Raw genomic sequence first — 24,618 nt, 5'->3', positions numbered from 1 at the left:
TTGGGTGAACTGTACCTTTTAGTCAAGTACAAACAGTATAATGGGCCCTGTGCCACAAAATGTCCTCAAGGTCCATATAGAAATGATTTACTGAGTTTGGTGTGGAAGAACTCAACTGCACAAACCCCATTTTAAAACCATTGGGATGGATTGAAATGCCTCCAGCCCAGATTCCATCGCCTAAAATCTGTGTCTGACCTTATTGATGCTCTTGTGTCTGGATTGGAGTTAATCCCTCCAGCCATGCTCCAACATCTAGTGGAAAGCCTTCCCTAAAGACTAGAGTCTGTGAATGTCAAAATGGAAATGAAGAGCAGCACAGAGTTTCTCTACATTCAGTTCTGTGTGTGCGCATGCTGTTCAGTTCTTCGTGAATGTGTGTAATTCTGTCAATAGCTCTGCGACAGATGGTTTAAGGGACAAATCAGGTCAATTTGATCTTTGATTATTTTAGCTATAATGTTCATTGATCTTTAGGTCAAAACACTAGATCATTTTATTGTATTTCTGACTTCCAGCACGTGTTCAATGAATGTATCCTCAGTGTCTAATTATGGGACATTTTCTCCACTAATGACCACCTCTCGTTCAATTCCCAATGCTCTTCATTTAATTCCGAAGTCATTTGGCAAATCTTTCTCTTAGAATCGCACTGAAGTTTTACACCTGCAAAAATATGAATACAGATATCTTTGTGCAGTTTTTTTCTGCACAAATATCTGGTTTACTGAAATAGTCCTGCGCACGCAAATAAAGTCACTGAGTGCTTTACATGCACAAAATAAACGGATATCTATCAAAAATCATCTTAAAAAGATACCCGTTTTCACGTGTTTACATGCATAGTAATAAACCGGCTACGCAGAAAACCACGTTTACATGGAAGTTTGAAACTTACCGGGTTTCTCGCGTGCAGTGACGTCATCATCGATAGTCTGTTTAGTTATTATTAAAAATGCATTGGGAAAACAGTCAGAATCTGTATTTTTATATCTCTTGTCATGTCCTCAGTACTTGCGTATATGCAACAATAGTTCTTCTTTTTGACGTTTCTACATCAACGGTATGATTCGAGAGCGGACTGTTATGCATTATTTTACTATTACTTCCATTTGGGACTTTTACTATTGCGCTGTCAGACATGCGCACATAAACAAAACTGAGAGAAAACAGGTAGTAATGGAGTAATGGGCGTAATGGGCGTAATGGGCAAAATGGAGTAATCGGAAAAAAACTACCTCTGCCGAGCGGGTTTTACTTACGCCGTTTATGAGCTTTCCCCGATAAAAGAAAACCATTTTACGCATTTACATGACTTACACGTTATACTCCATATCAGGTGATAAAAGCGATTTTTCACACTATTGGCCGATTTATCCTGTCAATCAAAAAATAAACATCACCAGTTTGATGTTTGATGTTAATAGTCATTATATGAATAAATAACATTCAGAAAGTTTATAAATATTTATTTAATCTTCAGAATCGGTATCGGCGATATGACTCTAAATGATCGGTCATCAGTATCGGTATAGAAATTTAGTATCAGTGCATCTCTAATAAAATTCTGTCATCATTTATTCACACATGCCATTTAAAACCTGTATGACCCTTTCTTCTGTAAAGTGGTTTACGTTAGGTTTAGTTGCACCAGACATGTCAATAATTGATGCTGTTAGAGGAGGCAAATCCTTCTTGGTCAATCCACCCCATATTGTACCTAATATCATGAAAGACATCTACTGTATATCAGGAATTCACTTTAAAGGCTTGTTTAGCAGATTCATTGATTTGCCTTTACATTCTTCTTTAACAATCCAAACCTTAGCCAATATTGAATAAAAATGAAAAAGCAAAAGCCAATGACTCTCTGATATGTGTGGCTTTTGCTCCCCTTCCTCCTATTTCTCCTTTAGTGAAGTCAATCACCTGATCAGCGTTCTGGCTTGATCTGTCTTGCAGGCCTGCTGAGGTTAATTGGGAAACTCTGGTCAATAAGCAGTAATCAAACCCTGTCCACGCGGCTGCCGGAGAGAATTGTGGGAATGGCTTCATTGATGATAATAACTTTAGCTCACGCTGGAATTTCTGAACACTCCCACACAAACCCTGAGGCTGTCAGAGCTTATTATTCATGCTTCATGAGCACAGTTTATGCAAAACCTGATCAATTTAGTGCGAGCACTAGAGAGACTGAAAGTCATCTGTCATTTCCTCTCATTAAGGTTAACGGTGTCATTTTCTGTTTTTTTTTGCATGCTCTGGTTCCTCACATGTAACTGTCAATATCATAAGCAGCTGACCAGACCTGCGCGTGCAAGCCGTGACCTGCGGTATTCCTCAGCTGTCCGTCACAGCATCAGACAGCGGCTCGCTTGACCTCCAGGGTCCGCCTCTGTCATTGAGGTGGTCATTAACGCTCAGCTTTTCACATCATGTTTGTAATTCAGCCTGACATGTTCCGTCTGACCTGTACTGCAGTGTAGGTTTAGAAGAATGTAGAGAGATAGACCTTATTTTCCACTTGGATATTCTCACCAAAATTCTGTGGCAAAGCAATGACTTGCTGCATCTAATGTGAGTCAGAATGTGAATCTTTTAAGTTTTCAGATGTGCCACTGATAATTGCTAGTAGACACGACGGTATCCGTTTTTCAGCTCATAATAATTGCAGCTTTTATCACGATACACAGTATTGTCAATGAATTTTATTCTTTAATAAATCCAAATGATAATTTATGATTGTTAGGGCGAAATAAGCATGCTTGTTACACGGCTGCTTACCTCATAAGCAAGTTATTGAATATGAAATATTGATTTGAAATATTTTATTACTTCATTTGTGTTGTATTTCTTTATTACTTTCGGTTTAAAGTCAAGACACACAGTTCAAACAAGACGAATATGCAATTTGGTTGAATCATTTAAAAAAATCTCATGCAGACCACTTTGCAAGAAGTAAACACTGGTCCATAAGCATTTCTGGTTTTATTATTTATTTATTATTAGTATTTTTTTAAAGCATACTGTACTTAATATGATTAAATCTTAAGATTATCTTTTAACATTTTAAATCCGTTATAAATATTCTATTGGTTGTATTTTGTTCAAACGTTTCCGTAGTGTTAAAGAACTGAAATAGGAAGTTCTTCTGTACCCAGCGTTGCTTACATCATCCAAAGAGGTCTATATGTTATTAAAAATTTATATTTATATTTAATTTATGTGTAATATTTAACTGCATCTGTCAGAATCAGAGCATGTGAGCGAAGCGGAGCGAGAGCGTAGTGGGGAGCGGAGCGTTAATATTTCTCGCGGAGCGGAGATCGCCATTCTGAAAATTCCGCTCCGCTCGCTCAATACGCTCAGAGTCGCTCGCTCAGCCCTCTTGGTGATTTACTTTTTTGCTGCTGGATTATTGTCCCATGTACACCGCATGAGCCCCAAGCCTGAATAATAGCACAACGGCAACTACAAACGCCTCGTCCATTTGCGGAGGTGCGCGGGCAACCAGAGGTTTGAAACAGGCTCATTTCAGTTAAAAAAAAATTATAACATTTATATTTATTTCTCTTAAGAAGACATTGTGGCCCTTACCCAGTGTAACTGTTGCTTTTCTGAAATAAAACCCAAATAAACCTCAATGTCATATGCGGCCGAGGCCGACAAATGTGATCTCCGGAGGACGCATGCAGCCTTCGAAGACGCAGCTACTTTGTCCAAGTTTCTAAAAGTACATTCTAAAATGCTGTAACGATTGAGGTTTGACATTTTAAGACCGCATTTCCCCTTGTTTTGGTCTATTTTCTTTAGAGCCTGTTTCTTTTATTAACCTCAGTAATAATAAAGGTGTTCATAGTGCATTTCATCTTTTGTACATTTATTTTGAATGTTGCACTATGGCAGCTATGTGTTCACGGAAATAAAGTAACGAAAATCAAATATACTTTATCAGTTATTATTTTAGGCACTCTTTAAATAAAAAATGACTAAAAATATTGGCTGTAATGTCACAGGATGTCGGACTGAAACATAACTGCTCTTTTTCAGCCTACTACTTAAACAGAGACATTTATTCAAGAAGCTTATTATAAACTGAAAACAGTTAGGCTTACTAGACACATTTTATGTCAGAGCGGGATCTGAGCGGGATTTGGTTTACCGGTGAGCGTGAGCGTAATGTGTGTTAAACAGCTTGTGTTGTGTTATTAATGGAAAGTAAGCTTTCAACATTTAAGCGAATGTTATATATACTATTTTCCACAGTATTTTGAATAATGCAAATGATAACAATATTGTGCAAATGAATTATAACAATTACACTGTATTATTGAATACTGGCAAAAGTCTAATTCCTAGTGATATCTTTTAGGAGGTCTACATCCTGAATCCCAAGAAAACATATCCTGGTCTCACGTCAGACTCAGAATGCCAAAAAACGTTTCTCTTTATGGGGAAATATGATGTAGACATGTTCTTATGCCTCTGCAATATCTGATTCTAGATAAAGTTCACAGTACTCTACATTAGTCATGGTCAGTTTAGTAGCTTGCTAGTTGCTACATATACAATTTGCATAAAGTGAACATTTTCTTTTCCTAGAGAAGTCAATTATGTCTAATCCTTTGCTGCTGTGGCACTTCTGAAGTTTTTGCATGAGAAAGAGTCTCTTTATGCTGTATGTGAAGGCCATCATTTTTCAGATAATGAAAAATTCATTCGGTTTCAACGGTAGCAAAGGAAGATGATCTTGTGCTAGAGAATCAAAGAGCGTAAAGCAGGTCAGGTTTATCTGCGACTGCAGACAGCAGGTGTTAATGAAGGGTCTTGTGAAATTACCGCTGTAAATCGCTGCCTGTGTGCGTTAGTATGTTTGTGTAGAGCTTTATATTGCAAGACTGAAAGAGCCAGCAGTTTAAAACACATCAAAATTATATAGCATGACACCAAATGCTTAAAGCATAGACAGTAACATTGCAGGGATAGTTCACCCCCCCAAAAATTAAAATTGTTATGTTTTCACCATCCCGTCATTCAAAACCTGTATATGACTCTTTCTTTTGTGATACACAAAAGAAGATATTTTGAGAAATGTCTCATTGGTTTTTGTGGTCCATGGAAGTCAATGGGGGCCAGTGTTGTTTGGTTACCAACATTCTTTAAAATATCTTCATACAGGTTTAAATTGACATGAGGATGATTAAATAATATATGTATATTTGGGTGAGCTATCCCTTTTAGTATAAATCAATTGATCTAGTTTCATTCAGTCTAATTTACTTCTAAACAATGTGATCTAAATTGTACATGTATGTGTTTGTTAACCTTCCTCTTAAAGTTAAGCACAGGTATCAGTTTTGGGATGCACAGTACTTAATGTACTGTAAACTGCTCCGTCTGTGTGAGTGAGCGAGCACCATTGGCTAGGGTTGTACAGCTGTGCTCTGTACATTACCATAATGATGTGAGCAGTTCAGTAGAGCAGAACGCAGAAAGCCCAAGGAAGTAAGTGTGAAATTAGGAAGAATTTACAACGTTGCCAATGCAGCACGCTCACAGAAATATTGTCACTAATAGGATTTACATCTTAAGCAGGAACCCCTTTGTCACCACATACTGCAGCAGAAAACACTCCTTCATTCATCATTCTCTCGTTCTCCCTCCTTCTGCTTGTTTTGCATTGGGTTGCATAGTAAGTTTAATGTAATGTTAATTGAAACCAGAGGTGGACAGTAACGAAGTAAATTTACCTGAGTACTGTACTTAAGTACACTTTTTGAGTATCTGTACTTTACTTGAGTATTATTTTTTCTGAGTACTTGTACTTTAACTTCACTACATTTGAAAGACAAATATCATACTTCTTACTCCACTACATTTATAAAAAGGTCCAAAAGTAGAAAATGGTTTCTATGCAGCGGGTTTCCTGTGTGCGCAATTTATCTGGCTTGCGATCTGCCAGGACCTTTTACTGTTGCCAAGTATTTCAGTTTTTCTAAGATCGCGGTTATCCGGCAAGCTTTGAATGGCCCATTTGGCAGATTTTTTACGCAAATCTGGCAACTCTGGGATCTTCCCCGCTAAACTAGTGTAAACGTAGGCACTGCTACACCGTTGATAGCGCTCTAAAAAGACAAATAGAACAATAAAAGACGAAAAAGGCACATGTTAAAGTGTGGTGTAATCATCTGTGGGTTACGATCAGTCAAAGATCGTAGAAACATTGTCATGAAAATGATCGGCATAACGGCTAAACGGTAAATAAGCATCACATACACCTTGAGCTACGCGTGCGTGTTAACTTCTGATCTGCTGCTATATCATTTAAAGCGATTTGGAAAATGAATGATGTTTTTACTGAAGTAACTATAGTTGAAGTATTCCTGTTGAAATAAAAACAATAGAACCCTTCCCAAAATACAACAGAAAATGTAATGGATTTAATGGTTATAATGGGAATTGTGCTATGGATACTTGTTGTCTACTTGTATGTGATGGATTCTATTGGTGGGATGGTAAATCCCATTGGAATAAAACCCAAAACACACTACAAAGAGGAATTTAATTTAAAAATCTCATTCTAATTCAAAAATTCATTGTTTTTTTTCAGCAGGGACGGTATTTGCAGTAAAACCACAGTATCCACAAATTTACCATTTTCTATATATAGGAACCATACTCAAATTAATAATCTTTAGTAAAACCACAGCAACTAAAAATACCATAGTTTCATTATACTAGCTATAGTTTATGTAGTTAAATTATGGTAATACAAATGGTCATAAATCCAACAAACACATGGCTTCTACACTTTACTATTTACAATAACCTTACTACTTACTGGTAAATTGCTGCTAAAACTTGTAAAGGGAATATACAAAATAAAAGAACACTGCTCAGTGCTCATAAATACATATAGGCCTAGGGGGCTAATGAGGATAATTAGGCTAAATGATCATACAGGATTATATCTAAACTAAACATATATGTGCTAAACATATAAAGCTCTTAAAGGAGTTGCTCACTGCAAAATTTGCCCCTCTGACTGTCCATAGTAGGAATAAAAATTACTATGGAAAGTCAATGGGGGCAAATTTTGAAGTGAACTACTCCTTTAATACAACTGATACTGTGAGCTACTTGGTGTATTCAGTAGGCTGCTTCAGAGGCATAAGGTATAGACAATAAAACAATGCACAGCTGACATAAAGGAAATTTACTTTTAATACTTGAGTACTTTTAAAAGCACGTACTTCTGTACTTTTACTTAAGTAAGAATCTGTCTTTTCAACTTTTACTTGTAGTGGAGTAATATTTGACCAGTCTGTACATTCACTCAAGTAAGGAAGTTGTGTACTTCGTCCACCTCTGATTGAAACAAATGTCAGAGTGCCTTAAAATTTGACCGTGTGAAATAGCTGTAGTAGGTTAAAGAAGTTTTACTGTATTCAATTACAGTTTCAGGAATCCACAAGACCTATGTTTATGAAAGCAAACATATTACTCCTTTATGTTACACACATCAGATATTATTTAAAACTACGCCATCATTGTATGTGATAAAGGCGACCTTGACATGTTGGGATTTGTTAGAAAGTCTTCATTATGTTTGTGCATCTGATTGTTTTAAGCGTCTTAATGATTCACAGTGATTACTTGAGGAAAATCCATTCATCAATTTCAGTTTCAATTGATCTTTGATCATGAATGTGTATTGATTCTCATGGCAGGAGAACAGATGTAGGCTATTGTAAAAGATACATATGAAACTGCAAATGTTTAGCAGAATTTTGCCACAGTCCAAACCTGAGAACAGATTATTTTTCATAAATACTGAATAATGCATAACTAGCTCATGTGTGTCTGTAATAACGGTGTGTTTGTTTTGCTCCCCTACAGCACAACATACATTTGTTACTAGGCATTTGGTGTGCATTCTTGGTTAATTGGTCTAAATTATACACAACCAGAAACAGATGATGGTATGATGAGAGATTGAGCACTTTCAAGTTATAGATTGTGGAGATCAGATGAGAATGTTAATTCATGTGTGTGGGAGCATATGCTGAAATTAATGTTCCTGCAGAGCAAATTACAGCTGAATGAGGCTTGAATGCACATCAGTCATTATGGGCTTGACTTGTGGGTTCAGCAGAGGTTGAGCATACTAAGGGCCGTTTAATCTCTCTCTCTCTCTCTCTCTCTCTCTCTCTCTCTCTCTCTCTCTCTCTCTCTCTCTCTCTCTCCCTCCTCCCTTCCCTCTCATCTCTCTCTCCTCCCTCTCTCTCTCTCTCTCTCTCTCTCTCTCTCTCTCTCTCTCTCTCTTCCTCTCCCCTCTTCTCCTCACTCTCTCTCTCTCTCCTCCCTCTCCTCCTTCCTCTTCTCTTCATCCTCTCTCTCCCCCCTCCCTCTCCTTCTCTCTCTCTCCTCTTCCCTCTCTCTCTCTCTCTCTCTCTCTCTCTCTCTCTCTCTCTCTCTCGTCTCTCTCTCTCTCTCTCTCTCTCTCTCTCTCTCTCTCTCTCTCTGACACTGCTAAAACGAATATTATCGCTTGTTTTAGCTGTAATGCAATGCGTATACAGGATTTAAAGTTCAAAAACGCTGTATTTTCCACACACCGTGCATGTTTGTCTCACTCTTTGTCCCACCTCTCTGAAACGAGCAGATTTGTTACAAAGCTCATCGCTCTGAAAAGCGAGGTGTGCTATGATTGGCCAGTTAACCAGTGCGTAGTGATTGGTTTGAATACTGACTGCAAGCATGTGATGGAAATGTAACGCTTCTTACCATATTTGGAACATCAGGTTCCAAAGCAATTGTACTGACAGGTACGCCCACCTTACTTGCGCATACATTTGGGCGGTCTTAGTCAAATCATACCACGAACTGACGTAGATTTGTGGGGGTGTGGTTACACGAGGCGTTTCAGGCAGGTCTGGGTGAGCATTCGTTTTTAGATAGAATGCATCTTTTGTTCCGACACTTTAATTTTTGCAATTTTACGTGTCTAATACATGCACGGGCAACTTATAACACACCAAAGACACAGAAAAACACGTATCCGCGCCATATGACCCCTTTAAGTGCATCTGTTCAAAATGTTGAGCAATTATGTAATCACACTATATGTATCCCTCTCAAAATTGACATAAAATGAGAAAAACATGGTTATATTTTTGCTGATTTAAAAAGCACTGAAAGAACTTTACAATTACAAAACGTAGAAACCTAAAGAAAATGGCTCAACGTGCATTCATAAAAAAGTTGGGTTTTTAGTGGTCTTCAATGCTGCTCAGTGGAATTAAAAACATTACCGGTTGTGCTCAAGGTCACTGTGTACTGAGCTCTTTTTCCTTCAGTCATATGTTCAGCATGAGATGATGTAGGAACAACACTGGCACAGAACGCTTGCAGGCAGACACAAGTCTAATTAAAGTGGCATAAGAATAAAGCGTGATAATGCACGAGAGAGAGAAAGGAGGTCAGAGCTAAAAAGGAATCACCAGTAATGGTAAACATGGTGTAGCTTACCTATTTATATTCAGTTCGGCGGTGTTAAATATTCTCACTGGAGTCTTCTCATTTATGCTCTTAATTCAGCAAATCATTTGCATTGTAAGACGCTGAAACTTAAAGAAACAGTTCACCCAATATGATTCTGTCATCTCTCTCATGTCTTTAAAACCTGTATTATTGAGTGAATTATCACGTTTCTTCCTCTAAACCTCATATTTATGTTTCTTAATTCAGGTTGGCAAAGTCCAATAAAACCACAGTTTTAATACAGTAAAATATCTGACGCACAGGACATGTTTTTCTTTTCAGAGATTCTCTTGGATGACTTTCTGCTGACGTACCCTGTGTTCATGTCCACCAGTGACCTCTGCCAGGCACTACTTGGTCAATATCCTTCTAATGACACTCTTTTACATGCATTATAGCGGATGTTGTTTTTGCTTATAGATTTTAAAGGTGAAAATGTAAAAAAACGTGTATTTTCTCAGGCAAATTTAAGCATAACCTTTAGATCAATAATATTTAAGATCATAATTTCCATTTGCCCAAACTGTGTCCTAATGTTTAACTAGTATTGTACATTATAAATATATTGGGCATACCTTTATTAAACTCACAATATTGTATGTATCCTCCCCTCTGAGGTCTCGGTACACTAATGTAAATGATCATGAGCAATCTCCATGAAATCTCCATGAAATGAGCAATTTGTCAAATAATACTATGCATGAGCGCTATGTTAGACACCATCTATTACATAGGCTTAACCACATTGCTCAGCCAGGTGTTAAAGCACTTAACAGATTCTGTGGTGTTTAGCCAAAGGCACGCAATTAAGACTTTGTTATTGAACCCTTCGTAATTTAACACAGAGAGCCGACCTCAGGCGTTTCCTCTTCCTTTGAACTATGTGTCTGAGTAACACAGCACGCTGGAATAGATTACATGCCTTAACTACTCCTGATCCACCTATTGTTCAAAGAAAGGACGACTGAAAGAGGAGGGCAGAGAGACTCTGCTCAGGAAAAGGAAAGTGCTGCACCTGCTGTCCCAATGGAGCTCACTGCGTACAGACCTGCTTCAGGATGACGAACACGCAAAACTATTCCTCAAGGTATTCAGGAAGGCAGGAACGGGACTGTTTTTGGAAGTAAAAAAAATGCTATTGCCCCTATAGCGCATTTTGATTTCTATATGCAACTTAATGAGGATGAAGAAAACACAGGATTATCACTGGCTTCGGATGAGTCTGAAATGCCCTCACACCTTTTTATTATCACACGTTGCACTGTGATAAATACATTTCTTACTTGGTCTTTTGCATTGGCATCCAGTGCTAATGTCTAAAGATTCTCAAGGTACATTTACCTGAAGCAAAATGACAAGTCTTGTTTTTCGGAGGAAAATTAAGTGAGTGTTTGAAACGAGCAAAAATATCTGCCAGTGGGCTAAGAAAAATGAACTTGAATGAATTTTATTGAATAAGGTTAAAACCTGAATTAAGTTTATTTTTCCCACCCTGTATATTTTTGCTTGTTTTGAGCGTAAACGAAATTTTTATTGTTTTTATAGAAAACAAGAAAAAAACATCTCATGTCATTTTACTTCTCAAGTACAGTACATACAAATGATTCTTTTCACTTTCTCTTTTGCAAAATATCATTTTTGCATCTAAGATTCTGTTCACACTGCATGCCAGTCTGAATTGTTCAGACGTGTTCACTTGTTCAGACATTGTAGTTAATATCTGATTCAACAATTGCTCTAGTTGACTTGTAAGCATTCGCACCAAGCTAAGACATGAAAGAAGAGCTGATCTTTTCAAAACGTTTGACTTATATCTTGTGTTTGATATTGCAGACCCTCTACAGATATGTTCTAGATGATCTTTATGAGTTTCCCTCGCTGGAGAAGGACATCAAAGAACTTCAGAAACTTCTACGGATGCAGCGTAGACAGTAAGTGTCCTCACTACCACATACAGACCACATCTGATGCTACACGCTGGAGTCTATCTGAACTGAATTATGAATCGCTCTGACTTCTGGGAAGCCAAGAATTCATGATAGATATTTAAAGATGCATTAATCGTATTCATGTTCCTAAGAATTTGCACTCCCAAGAGAGCTGCAAAAAGACAGACTCATTATCTTTCCAAAAACCCATCTGCATTTGAAATAAGTTAAGATGTTAAAGTTTATTATCCATGTGACCGTATTGAGATCAGCCAATGACAAGTGATCTTTGACTTCTTCTGTCTGTCTGTTACCGTGGAGACACGAGAAGAGAACAGAGCTGATAGATGAGTGATGTAACAAAGAAGTTCTGTTGTTTTGGATTCATGTCACAGTGTGTTGAAAGAGAGGCTTCCTCAGCTAGACAGCAGACGGTTTGCTGTGGGTGATAACTGAGCTGTAATCTAACAGCATTTCAAAGACTGTGGTTTTAAATGACCCGGGCTGGAGATCTATAACACCTGGAGAAAGTGAGCTGCTAAAACACTCATTCATCTTAAGACAAGACAGTGCATTAATCTACACAGCTAAATAAATTACACATTGTTTCATGATAAATTGTCTGTAACAAACCATTTCACCAAACCATTCACAAGTACAGTTCTTTACATTTGACACGTAGGGTCACCACAGTCTTTAACAGTAATAATGACATCATTTAGCTTAAAGTAGCTACTTCATCTGTGCCTGAGAGAATCTGTGCGTCCGAAATCGCCTACTTCCATACTATATAGTAGGCGAAAATGAGTATGAGTCATGAATAGTATGTCCGAAACCTTAGTATGCACAAAACAGTAGACGAGGAATACCCGGATCTTCCGCCGAGATTTGTCAGTAAGCATCCGATGGCCACTTTTCTATCCCACAATGCCATGGATGCTGAGCAACGGTCAAAAGTTAATCAAATAAAAGTAGCAGAAAACTTCAAAGCGGGCATCCGTTTTTTTAATGTAAGTACAGATGAATGAATTTCTCGTGATTAATTATGTTTGTACCGAAGCCTAGATACAGGTTGATGTTAATACGTCATAGGTCATAGAGCATACGGGTCACATGACAATAAAACATGGCGGATGCCGTACGTCTGAAATCTATGCATACTACCCCCACACATACTACATAGAACGTACTGTTTTAACGGTCGATTTCGGGCGCAGCGAATAAATTACGTTTTTACACCGTAGCCCCGCCTCTTTCTTACTACACCGACCAATCAGGGGCTAGGTTGACCGTGCTCTTTGAAAGTTCAGTGTTTTCAGACGGATCTTCATGGTTATAGCCGATCGCTTTTTATGTCTGAGAGAAGCACAGCACAACAAATGAAATACTGAAACCTCAACCAACTATTTGATACTAATACATATGCATTTTTTCAGCTCTTAAAAATTTGCATGTGAGCTCTGACCCAACATCTCTTTTTAGTAACCAGCAGTCTAGATGATGACCTCACGGCTATACATCACACTCCCGCCGGGGCTTCATGAATGTCCGATGATTAATTAGAGTGGAATATGGAGACTGTAAAACTCTCTTCAATCGGCTGGTTTTATCAGGCTGTTTAATCCGAGAGAACTGTGCGGGGATGAAGCCGTTGTGCCGTTTCGTTTAGATGAGGCAATCAGTAAATTACCCCGCGTCACATTTTAATGTTAGAGCTGATGGTTGAGGCCTGATCGGAATGAGAAAGGGCTTTTTACGACCGCTCCTCGCAGCGGGTTGGGTGCGCTATTTTTCAGTTCAGATATAATGGCGCATTTATATTTGAAGTGATGCCTTTGGCTCATTCTTTTTTATTTATTTCTCTCTCGCTCTCATTTGCTTTGGCTTACATCCTCTGTGTCTGTTTCTCTGCTCATCAGTACGGTAACGTTAGATGAATACTCGCCGCAGAGGAAGGTAAGAGATACTGTAAAACAATTGTTTTTTTATCTGCACAGAATCTGAATGTGTTTGCCATTGACACGTGATGTTTGCTACCTTTCAGAATAAAGCTCTCTTCCATCAGTTGAGTCTGAGGGAGAACTGGCACCCCGGGAGAGGATCTCACAGAGAGAGAAAAGAAGGTAAACTCATCAAATATTCCCTCATTCTCTCCCACACACTCCTCTCAGACTCATATCTCTGTGACCGCCTGCAGAGGCATTGCAGAACACTGGCAGGTTGTTTATGAATAACAGTGTGGGGGAATCTTGTTTTAAGACATTTTTATGTCATTTGTGACCGTGTGTGTGTGTGTGTCTCCTCAGTGCTGTGTCGTGTGTACATGACTGTAGACTCATATGTGAGCGTGAGGACACACAGTGAGGCGTCTGCGCAGGAGCTGCTGAGGACTGTGGCAGAAAGACTCGACTGCGCAGAGGACGACATGGAGCTGGTCGCCATCACATATTCTGGAGGTCTGAACGAGCAGAACGTCATTTATTCATATGTCTGTTTTCAAGTTCATTGACACAAACAACATTTTTTTTTGAGAGTTTTGCTTTAGATCAGCATTTTGTACCTATTTCATTCCAGTGTGTGTTGAATTCCAACAAAAGCAAACCTCAGTGACAGTCAACCAACAGCAATGTGAAAGACTGAGGGAATGCAAAGATGCATGAAAGCTGTGATTGAAAATCAAACTTTTTCAATCCAATTTACATTTTTGAACCGTTCTTAAAATAGGCCTACATGTATTTTGTTGTTTGAACACGAACATGAATATGAATTTGTTTTCTTGTGCAAACTTTGCATATTTTTTTGGTCAGATGTCAGTTTCTGCAAATAAAAAGCGAAAACTTTATTTGGAATTTGGGAGACGTGTATTCATAAAATGAAACAAAAATCGATTTATTTAAACACATATCTATAGACGGTTTCAAAGTGACAACTGCCCTTAACTTCCAGTACACATTAACAAATAATAGAGTGCCTGTAGATTAGTAGTAGTAGACTATTTCTGATAACAAGCAAAAGAAGCCGAGAAGAACCTTTAGACTCTCCAAAATTTTGAACTTAGACTGCGATACCAAGCTCAACCGCTAGATGTCAATGTACCATATGGTTTCTTTAAATGCGACTAAACTACAGGACCCATTCAACAAATTGTTTATTTAATAAAATGAACATACTACAAAATTCAACAAATCGTTTATTTAATACAATTAGTATACAATAAAATATAAATTAATATTAACATAAATTAAATAATATAGAAAAAGTTATATTATCAGACACTAGCCAAACACAGACCAGAAGTTAACTGCAGTCCTGGCGCGCGCGTCCGATGAAACGGTCTATAAATACTAAATTCAGAAAAAATTTAAATAATTTTGGAGTGTTCTGTAATTTTTCTTGGACACCATGCTGAAGTAAAGGTCCACTCTAAACTTTTTCCATTGAATTCACTAGAACATCACTGGATGTCAGTGGTCACTGGATGACTGGACAAACTGTGCCTAGAAACAATACATTGCTGACCTCTTGGGGCCAAAGTAATTATTTTTCTTTTTGTGCCTCACTGCTGTATCTTTTCTCTCTCTCTTCTCTCTCTCTCTCTCTCTCTCTCTCTCTCTCTCTCTCTCTCTCTCTCTCTCTCTCTCTCTCTCTCTCTCTCTCTAGACAAGGTTCTGCTTCAGTCAGAACAGTGTGTGTTCTCCGCTTCACTTAGTTCTGCTGACAGGCTGCACGTCTGTAGAAGAGATCTGACTGAGATCATGGTGAGCATCAGACTGCTGCTCTCTGAAGCACACTTAAAACAGATCCACTTCACACACTGTAAGCTCAGGACAGGTCTTAAGGGAGCCTTATTGTTAGCATTTGTACCGCTGTCCATCTATAATTTTCAGTCACCAAAAAACAACAACAACAATTTACACAAGTACACAAATGTCAAGGGTTTGTCATCGCATTTGCAAAGTTGCAACCTCTGTCAGTGTTTGTGAATATGTGACAGACAGTGTACCCTAATGCTCATTATTAAACCCCTTGTGGCAACGCTGAGATTGCACACATACCTGTACTTGTATCTAAACATCTTATAATGCAACACATTTAAGATGTAATGATGCATGAAATCGAGCTGGTTGTAATTTCGTTCTCTTATGTGTTGAGTACGTTTCAGGCCAAAATGCCAATACATTTTGTGATATAGCCAATTGTACATTTGTTTTTTATAAATGATCCCGGGCAGAACGTTGAAGGAACTTTTACGTTGTGACCATTAATGTATGTCTACATAGTATATAAGCTCTTATATTTCAAAAGTGTGAGGAGAATGTAGTTTTCAACGACATGGCCCATTTAAAGCAGTCCAATAACATGCTGTATTTGCCGTAATAGTCAGTGTTGTGTTTTGTCAGAGTCCCTGTACTGATAATGGACAGCAGCGCTCAATAAAGATGCTCAGTATGAACACATGGGATGTAGCCGTGTCTCTAACCAACTGTGACTGGAGTCTCTTCAGTAACGTCCATGAGGTAACATCTCACACACATACACACACATTTAATTATTTATCAAATGTGGAAACTTCTATTGTTTTCATACACAGCTAGTTATGAATGAATGAATAATTGAATAAATGAAGCATATAGCGCTTTTCTATGTACAACTGTGTACCCAAAGCACTTTACAACCATACCAGGGGTCTCTCCTCACCTACCAACCAGTGTGTAGCATCTACTTGCATGATGTGACGGCAGCCACAGTACAACTGTACCAGTGCGCCCATCACACAATTTTGAATTTTGTAAAAGCTTAAAAATTTTTTTTTTAATGTTTTTACAAATGAGGATGTCCCCACAGGGAGATTTTGCTCACGTTTGGTTACAAATTTGCCCCCAAAATATAGTAAAGAAAATAGTTATCCAAACATTTCTAGCAGTGCCACACTAACGAAAGTTAACCAGTAGCAATTGATAGGAGAAATTCAGTTTAATCTGTGGGATTTTCGGGGTTCAAAGAAATGAAATGAAAATAAATGATTGAAATACAAACCGGAGTCCACATTTCCTTTTATGTCAATGCTAACAACTGTTAGCCAAAGTATGCTAACAACTGTTAGCATCGGCATAAAAGGAAATATTTTCAACCTTCAAAGTTTTTGTTGTACATGTCTTATTTATATCTAATGGATGGTGCTAGCAATGGAAAGGTCATGGGTTCATGCCTTGACAACTATAGTGATTTTTTCCTTAACCCTGCAGCAAGAGCTGGTGTATTTCACTTTGAGCCGTGATGCCAGCGGTGGCCACACGGTGGCGCTGGAGCAGCTGCTGCAGCGCTGTAATGAGACTCAGCAGTGGGTGATGACTGAGGTGCTGCTGTGTCCAATCCTATGCAAACGTGTGCAGCTCTTCAAGAAATACATCAAAATAGCTGCACAGTGAGTACAAAAACAATGACATCTTTCAGAACAGATTTCTTTTGTCTTCACAATCTCTGTTGTTCATACTTTGGCCAGAATTGTGGTTGGGTTTGTTCAAAATATTAACCGCAGACACCCACTAGATAGAACCCACTAGAAGCCACAAGTACTAAAAACACTCAAACACAGCAAAAAATCTTTTTCTACAGTATTTTTCTTTCATGTTCCAGGAAAAACATCTTTAAAGTAAGAAAAAGTGTGCAAAATAGTCTGTTTTATGTGCTCAAATTGCTTTCATCTCCTCTCTCAGCTGTAAAGCACAGAGGAACCTGAACTCATTCTTTGCCATCATTATGGGGTTGAACAGTCCAGCCGTCAGTCGACTCACTCAGACGTGGGAGGTAAGACAACACCAGAATACATGAGTCTTTCTTCAGCATAAATTGTTTTCCAAAGAGTATTGCTGACTCTGCTGAACCAGATTCATGCGTTGACTTCAGATCTTCCGCTTCTTGTCCTGTCCTCATTTCAGAAAGTCCCTGGGAAGTTCAGGAAGTTATTCTCCGAGCTGGAGAGCCTGACAGTAAGTGATTGTCTCATCAGGATCTTAACTCCCGCTGGCTCCCCTCCTGTTCCCTCCTGCTGGAGCGTTTTGGGCTGTTTGTGGCTCATTAGAATGTAACATATGAAGTCATAATCATGTCAGAGCCCCCGGAGAGGAAACAGCAGGTGGTGTTAGAGAGGAAGAGATTGAAAACACACCAGATGGTGTTAGTGGGTAAAATAATACAAACTGCATCACAAACACGCTCGCACAAATATGTACATGTGCCCCCCGCAGGACCCTTCTATGAACCACAAAGCCTACAGAGATGCCTTCAAGAAGATGAAGTCTCCCAAGATCCCTTTCATACCTCTACTTCTGAAAGGTACAGAAATAAACTTAACAATAAACCTCCAGTGAAGTCATTTGTCTGTCAATCAATAAATGGCACAACGTGATTGGTTAGAAGTGAGATTGACGGTGGAGTGAGCCGTTGGTTGCAATTCGCAACTTCACCACTTGATGCCGCTAAAATCTTAGTGTTCTATGAAGTTTAATGTGTGAATTCTAAAGAAATATTTTATCTTTAAACAGATATTACCTTCATTCACGAGGGCAACAAAACCTTTCTCGACAACCTGGTTAACTTTGATAAGCTAGTAAGTAAACAGTAACACTTATGAAGGTCATTTTATTTGGAAAATTAATGACCTGTGCAGTCGTATCTAATGTAAGATGTTTTTTGTGTGCAGCACATGATAGCAGACACAGTGCGAATCATCAGGCAGTCTCGGACAGATAACATGGGCAAGTCTTCCATTCACACACATTTGTGTTGAAATTTAAATGGAAAGTATTTGTAGCTTTACTCCGTGTCTTCCATTGTTTGGATAAACAGACGTTCAAACAGTTTTCCTTAACCCCCTATGCTCCTCATCCCCTGTCTACTATTGCTTGGATAAATACATATGTCTGTTTACTCTGTAAATATGTCAGGGTACTCAAAGCACCAACAAAGCAGTTTTATTAGTAGCACAGAGTAACAAGAACCTATATTTTTTGATAAGTCTATACTGTATATAACACAGATCTGTCTCTTCCTTTAAAAAGTAGCTTTGTCCCAGTTTTGTAGTTTCATTTTTACGTTGCTCAGGGCAGGCTCACTCGTCATGGAGGTGCAGATTTTCTAGGTTATGAGAATGATTTTGCTCTTTTACGTCCATCAGGAATCATGCTGTCCCAGAAGGACACCGCAGAGGTGAGAACATACATCAATTACCTGCACGTCATTGACAATCAACAAACTCTCTTTGAGCTCTCACACAGACTGGAGCCCAGGACATAAAACTGACATGACAACATCCGTCCTTTAACTCAAGACTGATGGATACCTCATGTTGCTATGCGGTGTGTTATCCACTAGGGGGAGACACACTCACATAGATCAGAGGAAGAGAATATCACACGCCAAAGAAATCAATCTTTCTGCAAGTTCAGTGAGAAACCGAATCATGCAAAACTGTGAATCTTAAAAGTGAAGTTTGAATCAGTATCATAGTAGAAAGAGAACAATGATACAGTATTCAATGTTACAATGAGAACACATCATGTTTAGGGTGTAATGTGTTGTTTTGTACAGCTTGCTTTCACACAGATCAGAACACACGTCTAGTTGTTTGAGCCAAAAACATTGTATTTTGAAATTAATTTAATAAGAGGATTTAATTTTAGCGAATGCGTATTGTGAAAAGTCAAACACATCCTCATTCATATGTAGTGCGGTTAGTATGAAATGTGTGTAAGATACAAAACAATGTGATGTCTTTTTAGGTTAAGGTCAACTGTTCTAAATATTTATAGACAATCAGAATAATATGCCTACTATAAGCATTCGTTACCACAAGCAATAGTAAAACTGTCATTTAAAGCTGTAGTGGGCATTAGGACTTATGTGAACTATTAGGACATCTTAAATCAAACCATGCAAGAATGCACATCTTAGACATACTGTGGATAACAAGTTCCTCCATAATTTAGTTTGCAGACTATAGAAGAAATAATTACACAAAACTTTAGGACTTGCTCTATTAAAATGTCTTACTGCTTGGCTCAGATAACTGTGAACAGTGGTTCTACAGAGACATTTATTAAGAGGTGCTTGAAAAAGCAAATGTATAGATTTTGTTTATAAGTTGTACTTTGAGTTGTGAGCATATTTATTTGACAATATATTTGTTTGGATAGGAACAGGACACATTTTAAGCATAAAGAAAAGATGTAAATGTGTTCAGACGGTCTGAAGGATTTGGCAACGCCATTGATGGACCCGTCTGATTTAAAACTGTAAATGCACAAACAACATTTTTTAATAAATATTACTAAAAACAGGCCATAAAGCAATAGAGAGGTGTACGTCACCTCCTGAAACATAATTTAGCAGACTGTAGCTGCTGTTTGCACTAGTTTTCTTTATTACGATTAAAGAAAAATGAATCCTGCTCTCTGTCTGTCTGTCTGTCTTTGCCTGCATTTGTACTGAGTAGAGTTATTGAAGTTTTGTTTTAGGTTTAGTAGTTTTGTAAATATTTTAAATTTGCTTTTATTTGTTTTTGTGTTAATTTCAGTTTTTAGCCATTTTATTATTTATCTTTTTAAATCTCTATATTCATTTAATTCAATTGATTTTTATTTCAGTTTAGTTTAGTTTTTATTTTCAGTTAATAATTGTAGTGCCTCAAAATTAAACTAAATGAAAATTAACTGAAAAAATAAACAGCAAAAAAACGAAAAAAGTTTACTTTTTCACTTATCATATTTTATATGTTATTTAATTCAATTAACAGAAATGTTATTAATATTTTATTTTAATTCAGTTCAAGAAATGTTTGAATAGTTTTAGTAAGCTATAATAACCTTGGTATTGTGCATAGTTATGGTGTATATTTTTCCTTGTGTGTTTTGCTTCCAAAATGTATTAAATGAAACATACTGACATCAAGTGGTGGAATATAAACAAATAGAGACATTGAAATCACTTGACAAATATTGAAACAGAAAGATGAGGCTTATGGTTTTGTAATAGCCACAACAGTACAGTATAGCTGTTGTTCATATGCTATTTTTCATTGGCCGAAAATTTGTGTATACCCCTAAGTGCAAGATGAGTCATCAATATTTTAGTCTTATTCCCAAGACAAAAAAAGAATATAAGAACATGTCAGAATACAGTAGCATATAGATGAACTCTAAGCTAATAGACATTGACTAAAAGCCACAGAACTCTGTTTTTCCATCTTTGTAACCTGTAGACTTCAGTATGTCCTATTACGAGCGTGTGTGTGTGTGTGTGTGTTCTCTGATGCAAAAGCTCAATTGGCTTACTGAGCATCTTAGCTGTATCACGAGAGCGGAGGACAAATTGTCTAAACAATTACAGAGGCGTACTGTTCTGGGCCATTATTACCTGCGGTGAACTCGCTGAGGAGGAAGGCATGACTCCACAGCTTGTGCTAACCTCTCATTTCCCGCTCCGGGACAGATATATCATTTTCTCGTCTCCTGACAAGGTCTGCGTCATAGCAGAGAACTATGGAAAGGGTGTACAAACAACCTCAGACAAACACAGCAGCAGATGTTGTGTGTAGAAATTGAATGTCATCTCAAATACTATTGAACAAGATCACATCTGTACATTTCATTCCCATGAAATCTAGGTATTATATCACACAGAGGTTGAGGAAAAAATGGACAAGATGAAACATGTCATCCAAGGTAGACGTGAGATGAATCGCACCGATCTATCGGTCTTCAGCAGGCGAGGGAGGTCAATGTCAAACATATCAGGATGGTTCATAATCTACTGGAAGTCTCTGTTGTGTGATGGCACTTAAAGGGATTGCGTTTAACTGTGTTAATACATACTAACATAATATTTCTACGGCATATTAATCTTTCAAAACTACCTATAAAGTTTAAGAAGCACACACAATTGAAAATGCATACATTGTACACAGTTAACAAGTTGCGTCTATTTCAACCATTCAAAAACCTATTTGTAGCATCTTAAAATATCTTTCAGCATAATACTTCTTAAAACGCACAGCTACGTGTCGTGAACCCTCGATTACACCGACAAAAGCAGAGCCACTCCAGCAAGGATCCACCTTGCAGGTGGGTGTCGTGTTTTCAGACGGAAGCTCCAGATGTACGTGGGACCGCGGCGTTTGGTACGGTACACCGGACACTCGTAGGTGTTCTTCAGCTCCTGCTGGCCAGCTGGTACCGCACGGATGTACAGCACTGGCATAGCTGGAGTCAAGTCCATCAAAACAGCATCTGATAACACTCCTGAGGCGCTGTCCCAACCAGCTCCTGCAGAGAAATACAGTCACAAAGATTATTTTAGCCTGTTTACATAAATCTAACGTAAATGACAATGAGTATATGAATAATATTTACATTTATATTGATTTCATGTTTATTTATTCTAATAGTGAATATTCAGTCTTATTTTCATAAAAAAAATTAAACACCAATTTTTTGTCTGAAAAATCAATAATGGAACAACAATGTACTAAATACTAGTTATAAGTTAAAAGAGAAGCAATGTTTTGTTTGAACATCTTGTACTGCATGTTGTTTTGCGATATTTAACATGCACTCGCATAAACACGGAGAGGATGATCAAGACCCTGATATGTAAATAAAACTAGAAATGCATGCGAGTTCTCACCCTCTATGTAGAGTCCATGGATGTACGCTCCCTCTCGTGGAGGATGACCATAATCATCCTTGCCTTTCTTAGTGACGTCTACAGAGAGAGTCATTCTGTCTAAAGGCCACTTGTTCTTCTGAGCGATGCTCTGCATGATCGCTGTAGGACAGAACATTGAACAGGTTAGCATACAGCCCATGTTCACGGTGTTTTAAAGCAAGTTAAAAATGAATAGACCTATGACACTTCACCTTTAGTGCCATAGAACACATGCAGCATTATCATAGTTAACTAAAACTATGAAAACATTTCTGGTCATTGAAATTCAATAAAATACAGCCCTAAATATCATTTGAAAAGCTTAAACTAAATGAAAATTAGAAATGTAAATATTTATTTATAACTATAAGGCTTGTCATGCCGAACTCAGTCATGGTATCACAGCTTTGTACCATAATACCAACAAAAACTTCCTTAACAAAGATCATTATACACCGTGGTGTCACTAAATAAAAACTTCATAAATAAAATTAAATATGAAATAAAATGATATTATATACAGTATATATATATATATATATTACTTTCATTATATTATGTTATGTTATATATCGCTGCTGTCCATTTGAAACCTTGTATCTTCATATTTTGTGATTTTGTTTGTGATAAATCATTACTATTAGTCACCCTTTATGTTTGTCACTGGGTTTTGTGAATATCTAACTAATAAAAAGTATTAAAAAGTCATTGTCAACTTTGACAACACAGTATTTTATCATTTAAAAATACAGTGTTTTTTCCATTTCCTGAAAAACAGCGAATTTGGACGTCTGAGGTTTTTGAAGGACAGCAACGATACATTCCTATTGTTATATACATGAATATTATATAACAAAATAAAAAACGCACATAACAAATATTGCGGAAAAAAAACAAAACAAAATTAACGTGAAACTGAAAGCTAATTCAAAATATAAATAAAACTACAAAAAACTAAAACGCTAGGTATTTATGCATGTGTATGTTCGTCTCACCTGTGAGAAATGATTGAGGGCTAAAGAGTCCTGAGATCCAAACTACAGCAGGAAACACAAAGTCTTGAGTCCATGTGTCCAGCTCGCGACACTGGGTCAGAACATCACTGAACCTGCGGCCATGTATAACCTCTACATCACTCAAATTCAACAAATGTTATATATTTTCTCATTAGCATAAAGGGCTATGCAGGGTACTGTACCACGGGCCCAGTGTTTTGGTTGAAGGATATGCCAATCTGCTCCAGCTCTCTGGAACGCTGTCACAGAACAGAGCCGTCTGGAGCATCTCCATGTCTGAAGAAAGACTCAGTTCTCCCTGTACCACGAATGTCATGACGGAGAAACCCAATAATGTTATTGTGTTTGTCAAAACTATTCATAATGATGTTCGTTATTTTATCTGGTTTGGTCTGTACCTTCAATCCCAGGTCCAGTTCTTTCAATGATCTGTGCATCTCTGCCAACAGCAGATTCATCCGCTGACACTCCTGCAGGCACACAAGGATGTACGGACTCCTGTCTGCTGTTTTACACATCAGATCTGCCAGATTATACTCTTCAGGCAACTTCTCCAACATGTCATCCAGAACACTCTTTACCTGAGCATTGACAACTGAGCATCAGTAGAGACTCTACATGTCAAAGATCAGAAAGCCTGATGCCATAAAACATTTGTTGCTCCTTATTACTTCTTTATTGATAAATTAGTTCTTTGGAAAACCATTAATCGAAGTAGAAGACTTGATCTAAAAGATATGTGCATTATGTTACATCAGTGGATCTCAAACTTTTTTGTTGTAAGGCCCCCTTTGTGTAAAGTGCATCGCTTTGCGGCCCCCTAATAAAAACTTAGAATCTTAAACTTAGAATTTAATTGAACCAAAAACATATTTAGTTATACAATGCTGGAACATCAATTCCTTTGTTTGGTGGGCTTATTTTTCTGATGGTTGACTGCATAAAATCTATGCTAAATTTCTATATTTCATAAAATGGTACAAAATCGGTGGCCCCCCTCCTCGATCCATCTTGGGGGCCCTCAGCTTGAGAGCCACTGTTGTAAGTACTGCACAGTGTTATAAGCACCTTCTCCTCAATGCATTGCGTCGTTCCCTCTCCTGTTGTTGAGTCTCTGGGCTGAAGTTCCAGCAGGGTTCTGAAGAGATCATCAGATGTGGCTGTCATTAACTCAATCTCAGCGTTAGGGTGCATACTATAGAGACCAGGACTCTCCGCAGGCAGTCTCCCATCCACATAGCTGTGATATCCAGTGAAGTCCAAATCAGGAGGAGCCGGGAAGCCGGGACACAGAAAGAGCTCCTCCTCAAACTGGAAAGACATGAGAGGTTAAGTCATTATGCCGTTCAGTTCAGAGTATTTCTGATGGGAGGTCAGTGTTGCCTTGCGTGGATCTGGGCTGGTAACAAAGATTAGTGCTTTCGATC

The 24,618-nt window shown here is 38.0% G+C and overlaps 2 protein-coding genes across 2 annotated transcripts in view; one reads left to right on the top strand and one right to left on the bottom strand.

Moving 5' to 3' along the window:
- Positions 1–20,191, top strand: part of rapgef5b (Rap guanine nucleotide exchange factor (GEF) 5b) — a 50,621-nt gene extending 30,430 nt beyond the window's left edge. The window contains exons 12-26 of the mRNA XM_057340630.1: positions 9,826–9,904; positions 10,486–10,630; positions 11,377–11,474; positions 13,391–13,427; positions 13,516–13,594; positions 13,778–13,927; positions 15,132–15,229; positions 15,872–15,988; positions 16,718–16,896; positions 17,189–17,279; positions 17,411–17,461; positions 17,720–17,807; positions 18,017–18,081; positions 18,175–18,229; positions 18,649–20,191. Of these exons, the coding sequence (XP_057196613.1) occupies positions 9,826–9,904; positions 10,486–10,630; positions 11,377–11,474; positions 13,391–13,427; positions 13,516–13,594; positions 13,778–13,927; positions 15,132–15,229; positions 15,872–15,988; positions 16,718–16,896; positions 17,189–17,279; positions 17,411–17,461; positions 17,720–17,807; positions 18,017–18,081; positions 18,175–18,229; positions 18,649–18,767 (1,451 nt within the window). The 3' untranslated portion in view covers positions 18,768–20,191. The remainder of the gene's footprint in view (positions 1–9,825; positions 9,905–10,485; positions 10,631–11,376; positions 11,475–13,390; positions 13,428–13,515; positions 13,595–13,777; positions 13,928–15,131; positions 15,230–15,871; positions 15,989–16,717; positions 16,897–17,188; positions 17,280–17,410; positions 17,462–17,719; positions 17,808–18,016; positions 18,082–18,174; positions 18,230–18,648) is intronic.
- A 177-nt stretch (positions 20,192–20,368) lies between these two features.
- The window catches only part of LOC130558331 (dynein axonemal heavy chain 11), a 71,513-nt gene continuing 67,263 nt past the window's right edge, over positions 20,369–24,618 (bottom strand). Inside the window, exons 77-82 of the mRNA XM_057340688.1 lie at positions 24,260–24,502; positions 23,590–23,772; positions 23,374–23,489; positions 23,171–23,283; positions 22,155–22,295; positions 20,369–21,793 (exon numbers count right to left, since the gene is read on the bottom strand). Coding sequence (XP_057196671.1) covers positions 21,546–21,793; positions 22,155–22,295; positions 23,171–23,283; positions 23,374–23,489; positions 23,590–23,772; positions 24,260–24,502 — 1,044 coding nt within the window. The 3' untranslated portion in view covers positions 20,369–21,545. The remainder of the gene's footprint in view (positions 21,794–22,154; positions 22,296–23,170; positions 23,284–23,373; positions 23,490–23,589; positions 23,773–24,259; positions 24,503–24,618) is intronic.

Source organism: Triplophysa rosa, linkage group LG8 (genome assembly GCF_024868665.1).
Source record: "Triplophysa rosa linkage group LG8, Trosa_1v2, whole genome shotgun sequence".
NCBI lineage: Eukaryota > Metazoa > Chordata > Actinopteri > Cypriniformes > Nemacheilidae > Triplophysa > Triplophysa rosa.
This window is presented reverse-complemented; position numbering and strand designations above follow the sequence as displayed.